Source organism: Amphibalanus amphitrite, unplaced genomic scaffold (genome assembly GCF_019059575.1).
Source record: "Amphibalanus amphitrite isolate SeventyFive unplaced genomic scaffold, NRLGWU_Aamphi_draft 000132F_arrow, whole genome shotgun sequence".
Lineage (NCBI taxonomy): Eukaryota > Metazoa > Arthropoda > Thecostraca > Balanomorpha > Balanidae > Amphibalanus > Amphibalanus amphitrite.
Genome location: NW_024881627.1, coordinates 104,777 through 119,886, shown reverse-complemented (window position 1 = coordinate 119,886; position 15,110 = coordinate 104,777). Strand labels below are relative to the sequence as shown.

At 47.2% G+C, this 15,110-nt stretch overlaps 2 protein-coding genes across 8 annotated transcripts in view; one reads left to right on the top strand and one right to left on the bottom strand.

Moving 5' to 3' along the window:
• LOC122381995 (CCR4-NOT transcription complex subunit 10-like) overlaps positions 1 to 15,110 on the top strand; it is a 41,707-nt gene that overhangs the window by 23,227 nt on the left and 3,370 nt on the right. For all 7 annotated transcript variants that reach the window (XM_043366830.1, XM_043366827.1, XM_043366831.1 and 4 more), the window contains exons 4-7: positions 12,646 to 12,782; positions 13,020 to 13,133; positions 13,489 to 13,747; positions 14,017 to 14,219. In XM_043366830.1, coding sequence (XP_043222765.1) covers positions 12,646 to 12,782; positions 13,020 to 13,133; positions 13,489 to 13,747; positions 14,017 to 14,219 — 713 coding nt within the window. The remainder of the gene's footprint in view (positions 1 to 12,645; positions 12,783 to 13,019; positions 13,134 to 13,488; positions 13,748 to 14,016; positions 14,220 to 15,110) is intronic.
• On the bottom strand, positions 10,427 to 11,713 carry LOC122381998 (1,5-anhydro-D-fructose reductase-like). The gene has a single exon (XM_043366836.1). It carries the CDS (start codon positions 11,567 to 11,569, stop codon positions 10,577 to 10,579), a length of 993 nt encoding a protein of 330 aa, XP_043222771.1. The 5' UTR covers positions 11,570 to 11,713; the 3' UTR covers positions 10,427 to 10,576.

Here is a 15,110-nt window from a genome sequence, read left to right as displayed (position 1 = left end):
GGCACTCTGGGCGCCGGCCAACAAATCAGATCAGGCTCATTTTTTGTTTGCACACTCGTGAATATATGCGTAACATAACCTGAGGGTACCGAACTTGTACTTCGAATTTTTCAGGTCAAGGCCATCTCATCCCAGGTCACGAAAGCTTTATATCGTGCATCGGTGACGTGAGACATGTTTTATGGTTCATGTAGGCCATATATATCGAAATCAGTGTTGTATGTGTCAGTTTAGGCCATTTTAGCTGAATATAGCTGAGGTCAGGTCAGGTCACTTTAGGTCAAAAATGGTCAAATTTTGAAGTTGACATTTTTCAACAAAAAAGGTGTTTGTCAGATGAGGTTCACATATATTCAACGCATATGTGTTCAAACACATATAGACCCCGTTTCCATGGGCATCACTGATCCGGATCAGCAAACTTAAATCGTATTATATTTCTCGAACTCTTCGTTACATGATATAATTCCAAGTGGATTAGGCTTATATAATCAGTTAATCCCTTATTTTCATTTTCATATATTGTCTAACTATACTGGATTAGCTAATCCATTTTTACTGATCCGGATCAGTGATGCCCATGGAAACGTGGTCATATTCTGCTTTTTTCATTCAGAAACGTATATGTAAAAAAATAAAAAATACAATTTCTGAGTTTTTATATTTATAATTTTCAAAATATTCAACATTTCGAAAGTCCGAAATCAGTTTGGTAGCCCTGTAGAGTCCACCCATGCAAAAAAAAGGATCTAGCTTAACCCTCAAGGCGGTGGGGGGGGGGGGGGCATTTTTTGCATCCATCTTTAGTTTTTTTTTCGATATATCTCCAGAACCGCTGCGCCGATCTTCACCAAACTTTCAGTACCCTTTTGCACATTGTGACCAAATTTTTTTTCCAAAGGCTATGATAAGTTGGCCGCTACGTCGGAGTGACGTCATTTCTGCCATTGTCGACCAAAAAAAAAGCTTCGCGGGAAGAGCTGTCAGGTCTATAAATTTGATTATGCATAAAAATGTTCAAGACATGAAATGTGTAGAATTACCAGGGCTACTATACTGTTCTCTCGATTTTGTTTTTGAAGTTGACCCCAAAAATAAAAAGAAATAGATATAATAGCCAAAAAATCCCAAAAGTTTTTCGATTTTCGAAACAAACGGAATATATGTAATAGCCACTATGGACTTCTATTCACATTCCAAGTATTAGATCGATAACTCCTTTTTGCCAAGTTATAACAAAAAAAACTGTTCAAAATTAATGACGTCAAATTTTCAAACTCGATTTTGGCAATTCTAGACCACAAAGCGCAAAACAAAGACCACCATTAGACTCGCCGTGACGAGTGGCATCGAATCAATACCAATTTTATGCGAAACTATCAACTTTGACCTGAAATTTGACCTTTTTGACCTGACATTGACCTGACCTCCACCAGAAAGTGACCAAAAAAACCGTCCCTGATGGTCTTATAACCAACACCATTGAGGCGAATATGAAAAATTGGCCATAAAACATGCATCGCACAACCCTACTTAGTAAAGATAGGTTCATGTGCTGACCCTTGGTGATCGGACCTGGTATTATCAGTGACCTCCAATAGCAACATATGCTCGTATAATAGGCAACTCACGCCCTATCGCTGATTTTTGACAAAATGCCCTTTACTCGATGTTGCAGCGCATTCCTTAAAAGACCCGTGAACGGTGAAACATTTTATCTTTGACTTGGCCTGTGATGTCATCGGTGACCCCGAGGTCAATGAAATTGAAGTTCCCTCGACAAATTTAACAAGGCTATCGAACGCCATTTAAATTTTACCGATCCGTCATAGTAGCTTCGGAGATTCGGGGGGGGGGGTCAAAAATCCCCCCCCCCTCCCACCGCGCGGAAGGTAGCCGGGAGGCCCACCGCTTGCCGGGTTAAAACTCAGATCTTGAGAGCGATTACCGTTGTTCAATGCTTTGCATCAAAATCGGCCGAACATGATGTCACTCTGGCGTCATTTCCGGCCGATCTATAGTAGCTACGAAAATTTTATTAGTGCACAAGGTGTCAAATAAATTGATGCAGCCGAAGGTCCTAAAAGCTTTGTTTTGATACGTCCAGCGGTTTTAAAGATATTGCGTAAACACGAGAGGGGCTATGAATAGCCCTCCCCACAGTAGGGTGGGGGTTAACCCTCGCCCGTATTGGTGTTTTTCAGCCACGAACGTTTAAGGGGGGGTCCGTTGAACCCCCTCCTTGCCGTTTCGCCCCTGATTGAGCTAGAGCTTCGCGGAAAAAACGAGCGTGCTGCCCGTGACGAGAGAAAGCCGATGGTACCCAATTTTATCCTAGGTCGTCGGTCCTAGGTCATCGGTTGACCTTCCAGGTCAGGTCAATGACCCAAAAGTGGGGAAAACTGGGACCTGTTAGAACGTCGTAAAACGTGGCTGCTATTGGGTTTTTTAGGGAACTGATCACGAATATCATGTTAGCTATGATCATAGATGATGTCTTCATGCATTTAGGCCAGGTCGGGTCAGGTCAGGTCAGGTCAACCAGTAAGGGTTTTGCCGGGTATTCGTAGTAGGTGCACTAGGTGGCAACCGCCTCTGACAGCTTCGTAACATGTTACGAAGGCACCAAAACTACTTCGTAAATGTTCATATATGGTTGTTTATAAATTCGAAATCAGCTAAAAAAAACTAGCCTAGAAAGATGCTGATAAAACTCGAAAAAGTAAACCGAGGTCATCAAAGGTCAATGAACTGACCTGACCTTCTGGTGACCTTGACATCCACCCTAATGCATGGGAGCAGCATCATATCCCATGTTTGAACGCTTGAAACCACGAAAGGACTGCAAACGCGCGGCAAATGCGAGCCGACATACGCCGAATCGCGATTCCGGCCAAACATGGTCTCGAAAAGTAGGTCACAGGTCAAAGGTCATTAGTCAGGGCCATTACATTTTTTAGGGTAGGTGTAAAATTGATTATAACTCGAGGGTACTGAAAGCTTCGTTGCGGTCGGCCGCTTTTTACGCGAGGTATTCGCGAAAAACCGAGGGGGAGTCCGTTCGACCCCCCCCCCCTATACGGGGGAGGGTTAACAAGCCAAAACGTTGCTAATTTTTATTTTGATCTGACCTGTGACGTCAACGGTGATCTCGAGGTCAATAAAATTAGGTTTTGCTCGACAGTTTTTCCAGGGCTATCAGACGCCGTTTCAGTTTTGACAATCGGCCCAGTAGTTTCGGAGTTGGAGCGGGGGGGGGGGGTTCTATAAATAGCCCCCGCCTCCCCCAGTGGAGTGCGTTACAGAACATACCCCAATGGGGCGCTGGTTAAGAGTAGAATTTTTGAATTATTGCCAACACTCAACACTGCACCTCATGGCAATTAATTCATTATAGGGCATTTTACCTGAACCAGCCTCTGGCCTAATGTCCCAAATTTGCTAAATTCCTCACCCTACAAATCCCCTGTTCTATTAGATGCTGCCATTTTTTTAAAACAACTTATCTTAAATCCTTGTTTCATCAAACTGGGAGCTAGGTCACGGGACACTGCGAGTCAAGGTGGGAGGGGTAGGAGATAGAGTGTCACTGCAGCACACACAATCAATCTTTCCATTGGTTTATCTTATATCAATGCCTGCTCTTTTCCAGAGCTGGCTTTCGAAGTTCGAACCTTCGGTATATGGCTACCAATGCCCTTGGAGAAGGTGTTGCGTGATAAATCGCTGGAAGGGCGACATTCAACGATTGTGTGAAAAGAGACCGATTGCATTGTGATGATAAAGTGAACTGTAATAATTGTTGTTCATGCGCGTTGTTTGGTTATGTGCAGACGTAACTTTGTTTGTGGCCAAATGCTTTTTATGTGTGAAATATTTCATGTAGGTTACTAGGTAGATGCTTTGGAAAAGTGAAGAGCTGCTTTGTCGACTGCTAGGTAGATACTGTCATGCATGCTGTTGTGCATCAGTAAGTGGCTGTCGTAATGATAAACAAATTTGGCATGGATAGGCTAAAGCACAGCATATGAAGCATGCTGGTTGATGACTAGTAAGATCCTGTTAACCGACTGGTAATATCACAATAAATGTCACATAGTAAACTATTGTTTTACGATGGTTGGCCAGCAAAGCAAAGCTGGTATCCAGATGACAAAAGGATGGTTTTACCATGATAAGTCATTAGTAAGCATTACCAGGGAGTAGCTAACGATAGTAAAGTCCTAGTTTCGTGCTAGTATCACGTGGGTTTTTGGGCATGGTATGACGACATATAGTTACCGTGTTAATACCATGGTAATTTTTACTGGCATTGGTATTCACATGGTTTTACATTCATATTAGGCCTAGTATTTGGGTCGTAAGTTAGTTTACCATAGGTAAGAGGCTGTTCAAAATATGACCACCACTCGAAAACTAACTAGGGTGGTATTTTTCTTAGTAGGCGGTACCAGGATAATACTAGCGTTAGTAGAGCTTTGGTTTCTTATTAGTTATGCTTTAGTTTCAAGGTAGTATGATGAAAAAATATTACCGTACTAAGACCATGGTATTTTGATGAGCATTGGTAGTTGCATAGTATTCCTTTGATATTGGGCCTAGTATTTGGATCGTAAACTGGTTTACCATAAGTAAAAGGCTGTTCAAAATATGACCACCACCCAAAAACTAACTAGGGTGGTATTTTTTTCTTTCAGTGTTGCTTCAGATGCCTCTGCACAAACCGGTTGGTACAAACACAGTGCCGGCGCAGCTAAATTTAGCTTACAGATCGTGCGTAGTAGAATATCAAATGTTGAGATGTTTGGCATTGGCACACTCAGCCAACTGCACTGGTTTGAAAGCAAGTTATTCCGGTACATGAATCTGTTTAAAGCTGCCCGGCTGCTTCAATAATTCGGTCGCAGTCGACTTGATTTGCTATTGAATGTAAATTGTTCACGCAATGAAGGTATGATAAAGTTTTGAGTGCATTTCAAACAATCTTATTGCAATGTTAAAAGTATGTAATCCTGTTTTACCTGACTTTAACCCGCGCCGGGCCGGTGCTCCGCGACTTCCGCGCCGGGCCGGGGGGGGGGGGGGTGTCTGAACACCCTCCCCCCTTCTAACTCGGCTCCTGGGCCACATAGCAACACGCGGTAAGCGGCATTCGAAAGAACGGCCAAAATCAGGACGAAAACACTTTAGTCATTTTTTAGGTCAGGTCAAAGGTCAGGTCACCAGAGGTCACCAAAGGTAAAATGTTGGCTATTTCAACATTTTGGAAACTGCCAACGGCTAACTCGGGAACCGATAGAGCTACAGCGCCGCGGAAAAGCGCATTCGATAGTTCTTTTAACGCTCTTTCGCTAATATGTCCTCAGATTTGACCTCAGGTCAGCGGTTTAGCCTTCAGAGGGCAAAAACTTCAAAAATAGCCGTTTTTACGAAAAGTGTTTTTCGGCAATAACGTTTAACTCATAAGAGCCACGACATTTCTTTTGCCAGCATCGTGTTCCTCTCGTCGAGACGCGTCGAATGAACTATAATTTGACTTTGAAAGGTCAACTTGAAAATTTGACCTCAGGTCAAGGTCATGACCTGACCGGTGACATGTTGCATATCAGTCGATCGGCAACGTCGAGCCGAACACATCTAAGGCGTTTTCATCGCTCTAGTATGCCTCTATCAGAAGTTATTAGCGAAAAACTGTCAGATACTATTCGTGACCTGAGATGACCTCGGGGACATAACGAGGGGTCACAGTTGCCATTTTCCGGTTCAGTGTGTCAATTTTACCTGCATCTCGATGTTTGAGAGTGTCTAGAATGGCGTTCGTGCAAAACAGACGCTTTTCGATTTTCTCCCATTGACTTATAATGGAGAGGCCGCAAAATTGACCTGACCTTAGGTCACCGATATCAAAATTCCGAGATATACATTTTATAGATACTGTTACTCTTATCAATCGCTGAAAGTTTCAAGGCAATCGTTCAGTTGGCGTAGCTATGACGAGCATTCCTATTTTTTCTGAGGTGAGGTCACTTGGCGTGATCTGGTGACCTGACCTTGGGCGACCTGGGTCTGAAATTTTCACAACATGTGCGGAAAAGATGCACGAACAGGTGTGCGAAAAACGGCGGCGCTCCGCGCCGCCGTTTTTGAGATATCGGCGAAAAACCGCAGGGAGGGGGGGGGGTGTTCAAACACCCCCGTCCCGGCGCGGGTTAATGGGAAAAATGATCGTTAACATGGCACAAATGTATTATTTTAGTGGTACTTAAAAGAGATCGAAACACAGGATTCGGTGTTTTGATCTTTTTCAAGTGCTAAAATAATACATTTGTGTAATGTTTATTATCAATTTCTTTCCCATTGTATTAACGATTATCATGGCAAAAAAAAAACGCCATCCAATACATTAACCCTCACCGGTGGGGGGGGGGGGTCGAACGGACCCCCCCCCCTCGGTTTTTTGCGAATAACTCGCGTAAAAAGTGGCTGATTGCGACGAAACTTTCAGAACTTTCGCGTTAATCAATTTTACACCTACCCTGATAATTTCATGACCCTGATCCTAATAACCTTTGACATGTGACCTACTTTTCAAGACCATGTTTGGCCGGAATCGCGATTCGGCGTGTGTCGGCTCGCATTAGCCGCGCGTTTGTGGTCTTTTCGTGGTTTCAAGCGTTCAAACAGGGGATATGATGTTGCTCCCATGCATTAGGGTTGGTGTCAAGGTCATCGGAAGGTCAGGTCAGGTCATTGACCTTTGATGACTTTGGTTCACTTTTTCAAATTTTACATGTTTCTAGGCTAGTTTTTTAGCTGAATTCGAATTAAGCAACCATGTGAATATTTACGATGTAGTTTTGGTGCCTTTGTGAATATTTTCGATGTTACGAAGCTTTCAGAGGCGGTTGCCACCTACTACGAATACCCGGCAAAACCCTTACTGGTTGACCTGACCTGGCCTAATTGCATGAAGACATCATCTATGATCATAACTAGCATTATATTCGTGATCAGCACCCCGAAAAAACCTTTAGCAACCACTCTTTACGACGTTCTAACAGGTCCCGATTTTGTTGAAGCACTTGCTGTATGTAAGGCATAGGTATAAGTTCTATGAGAAAAAAACACTTTTAAATGGCCTCCTTACAATGAAATACCAATTGATGAAATAATGAAATAATTATTGATGATTTCGACCACAGGTCATTATCAAAATAAGCCAGACAGAACTTTTGTCAGACACGGACAAACTTTTGTCAGAACTTTTGTTTGAACTTTGTGTCTGACAAAAGTTCTGTCTGGCTTATTTTGATAATGACCTGTGGTCGAAATCATCAATAATTATTTCATTATTTCATCATTTGGTATTTCGTTGTAAGGAAAGGAGGCCATTTAAAAGTGTTTTTTTTTCTCATAGGTCCCGATTTTCCCGACTTTTGGGTCATTGCCCTGACCTGGAAGGTCAACCAATGAGCTAGGACTTTAAAATTGGGTATCATCGGCTTCCTCTCGTCACGGGCAACACGCTCGTTTTTTTCTGCGAAGCTCTAGCTCGATTATGGGCGAAACGGCAAGAAGGGGTCCAACGGACCCCCCCCCCCCCCCATTCGTTCGCGGCTGGCAAAACACCAATACGGGCGAGGGTTAAATGTTTAGGGTAAAAGGTGCTAAGATGCCCAGTCAAGTAAGATGCCCACTGCACCACTGTTTCAAAACTATGAGAACTCTTTACGCAGCAGAAGTCTTTTCGAAATAACAACGCCAGGGCCAGGTGGAACAGGCATGTGTTCTACATCTGCAGTGAGGTCGAGTCTGTTTTTCGTGAAGTTCTTAAAATATAAGCTGCATTTAAAAGTTCATGCTAAAAAAAAAAAGCTCATTCAAAAGTTCATTTAAAAATTCATGTTGTGTACGACCTGCGTGACTTATATGCTGTTCTTCTATTTCACATCACGTTTGAATTTGCCGTGAGTGATTGCGCTGCACCACAATGGCTCGTAGTTTCGTTGCACTTCATTTAATGTTCATTCGGTGCAAGCGGCCAAAACGTTCATCGGCAGTTGAGGGTAAAACGTCACTATCCTTAATTCAGGTTGGGTAGTCTTACCTAACGCCAATAGGTTAGGCTCGGCTGGGAGACAGGCCCATGTTGTTGAGCGTGCCTCCCACTCCCAGGACCGGTGCCGATGCCAAGCAACCGTCATACACTTGTGACTTCTGCAGGTCTTGATAAGATGCATATGCGGGTCATTCGGAATTGTGAGTGACCTTTGGGCTTTGATCTTGACATCGTTGAGCTCGACGTTTCATTTTTATGCTTATGTTGGACTTCATGCACTACTTCAACTTCCGATGGCTTCAATCGGACAACAGTAAAAAAGTGGAAGCCAATCAGTCCGTTTAATTACCTTTTTGCCCGGGCGTTTTACCCAGTACCATGGGTAAGAAGCGCCTTTGTAAACGTTAACCCGCGCCCCGTAGGGGGGCCGAAACGGCCCCCTGTCCTTTTCCGTCGATATCTCCTAAACGGCTGGAGATATCGCCACCAAACTTTCAGGACCCCTCCGGGCATCAATTTTACACATTGTGACCAAAACTTTTTCCAGAGGCTATGATAGGTTGGCCACAAATGACGTCAGAATGACGTCATGTTCTGCCATTTTCGACCGAAAAAAGACCTTCGCGAGAAGAGCTGTCAGGCCTACAGCTTTGAAGATACAGAAAAATGATCAAGACATAAAAGGTGGCTATCTCGGATTTTTGAATTTTCTTAGTTTTGACCCTCAAAAATCAAAAAAGCAATTTTTTGGATATATTAGCCAAAAAATCCAAAAAGTTTTTTGTATTTCGAAAAAAAAACGGAATATATGTGATAGTACCTACCGTCCTCTATCTATATACCAAATTTCAGATCGATATATTGTTTTTTGGCCAAGTTATAGCGAAAAAAAAAACTGTTCAAAAATGATGACGTCAAATTTTCAAACGCAATTTTTGGCAATTCTACACCACGTAGGGCAAAACAGAGACCACCATTGGACTCCCCGTGACGAGCTGCATCGAATCGATACCCATTTTATGCAAAAATATCAACTTTGAAATTTGACCTAATGTGACCTGACCTTGACCTGACCTTCACCAAAACGTGACCTAAGCTGGCCCCAAAAGCTGCCTGACCCACATAATCGCATTTGTCATGTAAAATGGACCATAAAACATGTATCACACGACACTTTCATATTGTGACCCCCAGTGACCTGACCTCTGTGACCTGACCTGGTAACAGTGACCTTAGATAGCGAAGTATGTGTTTGACGAACAATGTACCATCGATGGTTTTCAATAACTTACCAATTTACTCGATTTCACAACACATTTCTTGAAATGCCTGTGAACGGTGAAAATCCGACCTTTGACCTGACCTGTGACGTCATCGGTTTGACCTAGGTCAATGAAATTTGGTCACAAGGTAGTTCCCCGGTGGGGCTATAGAACGCCGTTTGAATTTTGAAAATCGGCCGGTAAATTTCCGAGATCTAAGGGGGGCCGAAACGCCCCCCCCCCCCCTACGGGTGGGTCCGCCGGTAGCCCTACGGGGCGCGGGTTAAGAAAGTGAAGAAAAATATGGTATATTAAGCAAGCTAGATTTTCATACTCTCGCTGCTAAAAAAAAAAAAATGCAAATGAATGAGGTGCTGGCAAAATAAAAACTCTTTGCGTACCAAGATAAGCGAGTTATGATCAGTTTCCCTTAGCATGGGCGTTTTGCCATCTTCTACCCTATCTGACTTTGACCCAACCCGAATCTTACATTGACCTAGGTATTTGATATGTCGTTTGAATTCCGCATCCGGTAGGAACTCTCAGAGATCGTACCTAAAGGGCAAAAATTGCCCCCTGCCAGCTATCTAAGCTGCGGGGGTCGGTTGGAATATCCTGGTCATGAATTCCCATATTTCTCACTTTGGTAGCATACAAAGCAGAAAATGCTGCCCACTCGAGTACGACATCGCGTTCGATACGAGAGGACAAACTGGCACGTAATGTGAAGAGGGTATTGGGAGGGGAATGAGGACTGTCTGATCATCTGGCTCGAGTGCCTGCCTTGGAGTACCCAACGCAAGACACGGGATCTACAAGTGGCGTTTCCTGCCCGAGTGCACGTGACCGACGATGGTGCGAGTATCGGACCATTGTCTAAAGGTCGGCGGCAGCGGCCTCTCTTGAACACCGATTGTAGCGTGAGTGGAGAGAGGAAACCGCTGTTTATTCTCCTAGGATTTTAACCGCTTTTTAAGATGGATGCCAGTGTGCTGAATGAAAACTTTTCCATTTGAGTGGTGATGGCTTCAAGTTTTTCTTTAAGCTACAATCTACCGTCATAGGGGAATGTGATTTGTGAATTGGGAATAAACAACAGACAGAATAGGGATTAGGGAGCGTATATTGTATTGGACATTCACAATTTAACAGAAAACTTCCATGCGCACACTCCGATGTGCGCAATACTCAAGTGGAATTGCACGACAGATATCGCTAAAATGAACATAAACTTTACAACTTCTCCTTTTGACAGTCACGCCGTTGACTTAACCGGGAATGGAAATTCGGGATGCTCGTCAACTCCCGGAAAACTATCGTAAAACTTGAAGCTTCTGCCGGCCTCTCCCTGGTCCAACAGGCGCAGAGCCCCCATGTCCACCTCATCCAGCTTGAAGCTGAATAGGTCGCCGTTCTCTTTGATGCGACCAGCGTTGGTTGACTTGGGGATGACGATGATGTCCTGCTGGACCAGGAACCTGAGCAGCACCTGGGCCGCCGTCCGTTTGTGTTTCTCGGCCACCAGACGTACCACGGGATTGTTGAGCAGGTCGGGCAGCTCGATCTTGACGCCGCGCTTTTCATAGAGCACCTTCCTGCCGGGAGAGGCCAGAGGCGCATAGGCCGTGATGGCGATGTTGTGCTTCTTGCAGACCTCGCGCATCTTCAGCTGCTGAAAGTAGACGTGACACTCGACCTGCAGCACGGCCGGTGGGATGGTAGCAATCGCCACTGTCTTCAGCAGCTGCCTCTCGTTGTAGTTGGACACGCCGATGGACTTTGCCAAGCGCAGGGAGACCATGCGTTCCATTTCCTTCCAGACGGCGATCAGGTCAGTGCCGTGATGGAGCGGCATCCGTCCGTCCTCTGGTGGCGGGGAGGTCAGCTCGCTGCGCTCCAGCGCCCCCACCGGGCTGTGTACCAGGTACAGATCCACCGAGTCCAGCCCGAGCGCGGCCAGCGAGCGGCGCAGGCTCGGCTCCACGCGCTCGGGCCGCATCGCCACGCTCGGCAGCTTGGTCACCACGAACAGGTCGCTCCTGGTGAGCTTGCCGGTGGCGATGGCGGCCTTGATGCCGCGTCCTACGTCGGCCTCGTTGTGGTAGAGCTCAGCGGTGTCGATGTGCCGGTACCCGGCCAGCAGGGCGGTCTCCACGGCGGTGGAGATCTCGTCTCCGACGGCCCGCCAGCAGCCGAGGCCGAGCAGCGGCATTTTGTGGCCGCTGTTGAGCTGTACGGTGGTCGCCATGGCTGAGTATTGGTGATCACCCGGTCTGGTCCGCTGAAGCCGACACTGCACTCAGTGGTAGCGCGTCTGCAGCCGCAGGGCAGAGCAGGGAGCTGTCAGGTGAGGCCGGACGGGCGCACTTTGTCCGTGCCCCGAGTGGCGACTGGCTGCGGGAGGCCTCAGGCTGATTCAGTCCCACTATCAGACAATGACTCGACACATGGGCGGGCGGAGGTCGCCCAGCCGCCTGTCACTATGCACACAATGTGATGTGGAGGATAGCGGGAGAGGAAGGGAGAGAGAGAGAGAGAGAGAGAGAGAGAGAGAGAGAGAGAGAGAGAGAGAGAGAGAGAGGAGAGAGGGAGAGAGAGAGAGAGAGAGAGAGAGAGAGAGAGAGAGAGTGAGAGAGAGAGAGATATATGGAGAGAAGAGAGGTGAGTGAGTGAGTGAGTGAGTGAGTGAGTGAGTGAGTGAGTGAGTGAGTGAGTGAGTGAGTGAGTGAGTTAGAGAGAGAGAGGAGAGAGAGAGGCGCGGCACAACCTGTTTACACGAAATGCTAATCAGCGCTGCGGACAGCGAACGCCGGCTGCACCGCGCACACATGCGTGGGCCGCACAGCCGGCGTCAGCGCTGTGTACGAGATAAGCGGCAGCTCGCTGCGATCAACTGTTCGGAGGGGCAAACAAGGGCTCGTGTCCGGAATAATGATCGTTCAAGATTGAAATTCATTCCCGTTTTCAACTTGGGATATCGATCATCGATCACGTGATTTTTGATTTACAGAATGAAATACATTATGCGGTATCTGAAGGGAGCTACTTGTCTTAATTCTAAAGTGAACGCTCGAACTGATTCTTTTATTCTTATTGAATGTTTAATTCTTTTGTTCTTACTGAACAAATAGAACTTACAGAGCAGCAATCGTTACCGTACGGATAACGAGCGTGCTTGTTAGGTCTCGATATCGTTTGGTGGAAACTTCGTGGACGAGTAACAGGTCACACGATGACCTGTTGCTCCCATTTCGCGTGTGCGGCTGTTTTACTACGCCGTCCCTTCCGTGGCTGCCTGTAACGCGCCGCTGATTTATGTTACAGATGACGGCACCGCCAAAAAAATCTGCTGGCTTCTGGCCGAGTGCTGCCTGAGCGCCCACCAGCCGGCGCAGGCGCTCGACGCCGTCCGCTTCATCGAGGCCAAGTTCGTCACAAAGCCAGAGGACGCGCGCAAAAAGGTCGGGTGCGATGGCAACTCGATACATTATTTTCGACAGTATAACTGTCTTTTGTACATGGTGATTGTAACCATAAACCAATATGAAGTCAGAATTATCGCGTATCAGTTCTGTTTAGTTTTTGTGTGCCTGTTTCCATGCCGCTGTTACTCTCTGGTCACTGTGTGACACAGTGCAGGGCGCTCTGTCTGGTCGCTGCCCCCCGTCCGCCGTCTGACCCCGTCCCTGGGTCACCAGGACGGCACGCTGACCAGCCTGGCTCTGCGGATGCACCGGTACCGGCTGCGGGCCGGCCTGCAGCTGCACAACCTCTCTGACGTGGCCTCGGACGTGCGTCTTCTCGCTGACACGGTACGGCAGGACCGGGTACAGATTGAGGGCCCTCACAGAGCTAGTGAGATCCTTGGCCACATCTGGGGGCTGCGCACCGGCCTTGGGACCCTCCGGCTGGTAGCAGCGGCAGAGATTATAATAAAGGTTCTTTGGCAGTGATAATAGATCTGGTGTAAATAAATGTAAAATAATGTGTAGATGTAAAAAGAACGTGGCCTGCACGATCGTAAGCTTGTCTTCAGTTTCTGGAGCATTAATCGCTTCATTTTGGGATGATAACGGATAGATTTGTTATGTTTTGCAGCTGTGCTTAGTCATTCACTCTTACCATTCGACTAGCGATCACCTCGAATCCATCCTTCTCGTCCACCAGGACATGAGCCGCGCGTTCATCGAGAGCTACTCGGAGTACCTGTCGGGCCGCGGCCGGTCGGCAGTGTCCGTGCTGAACCGGGTGGCCGGTATGACCCTCCCCCCGTACCGGGCCACCGGGGAGCACGTGGCCACCATGTACTACAACAACCTGGCCTGCATCCACCACTACCTCAACAAACCCAACGTGGCCGGATACTACCTGCGGCGGGCCATCGCTGAGAACGACGCCGCCACCGCGCCGCCGGCCAAAACCGATGGTGGGCAGGAGTGACGGAGCGGTAACATGGCTGAAAAGTGATTTAGCCAGCAGGGTACTGTGGGAATGGACGGCCTAAATAGTGGTGCCTGGAAGAAGCAATGGGTGTAGTTTTGTATTGTATCTTTTCATGTTGGGGTTATCGGTGATTAATTACAAAAAAACGCTGCTATCTCCGTTGCGAGCCTCACTAAGTGTAATGTGTAATAGTAACCCCATGAACTGAAAAACCATCTGCTGCCGACTGCTGACCCATTCGTTCTTCTCCAGGTGACCGGTACGGCGGCGTGCCTGTGCACGCCATCGGCGGCTCGCGGCACTACGAGCTGGTCTATAACGCCGGTATCGCCTTCCTGCACGCGGGCCGTCCCAAGCAGGCGTTCGACTGTCTGACGGAGGCCATCCAGGTGTACCACACCAACCCGCGGCTCTGGCTGCGGCTGGCAGAGTGCTGCATCCTGGCGCACAGACAGGTTAGTAGACAGGGCGACAGAGGGACGCCAGGCTGGCAGAGTGCTGCATACTCGCCCACAGACAGGTCAGTGGCCATGACTCTGGCTGCGGCTGGCAGTGTGCTGCATACTCGCCCACAGACAGGTTAGTAGGCAGGGCGACGGTACAATGCAAAGGTAGTCAGAATGGTGACAAAAACTGTTAGCTCATAGCTGTGAGCTTAGCATGGTTAGCACTTAGCTGTCACCATGACGAATTATGAAAAAATGCCACATCAGTGTTACCACGACACGATACAGCGACGCAAGGCTTACGCTGAGGCTTACCATCATGGCGAAGAAGCAATGACAGGCTAGTTGCCATGGCGACAAAAGTTCAGCTCAGTATCCGCTACCAGTGGTGTCTAACGTATATGGAAAAAGAACGGCGGCCTTGGGTCCGATACTCGCAGGTAGAAAGGTGTTACCTCTGTTAATACCTCTGTTGGTGTCTCCGTACCTCTGCTGTGACTGTTGTGACTCGGCGGTGAATTTTGGTGAGCGAGCTGAGCACGTGACGTCACGCGTCCTTGGTTTGGAGTGTCTGCCGAGGTGGCGCTATCCAGCTGCGATCGTCATTGTTGGCGATGCGTTAGGCGAGAGGAGATGCAACAAAAAAAAAAAAACTAGTTTGCTAGCGCAGGGTGTAATTCGCTGCGGCGCACCAGCTCTCTACGTAATTGAATGCATCTCTCTCTCTCTCTCTGCACCGTGCAGGGCGATCGATAAGAATGTTGTTTGTGTACTGTGTAGCCGGCGTAGTCTGCAAACCTGAGTTATTGCTGTGTCTCCGATCGAGTCAGACAAGGGGAGAAGGTGCTGCGTTACATTTGACACACCGCCGCAGGTATGCGATCGAAGGGCTGGTCGGAC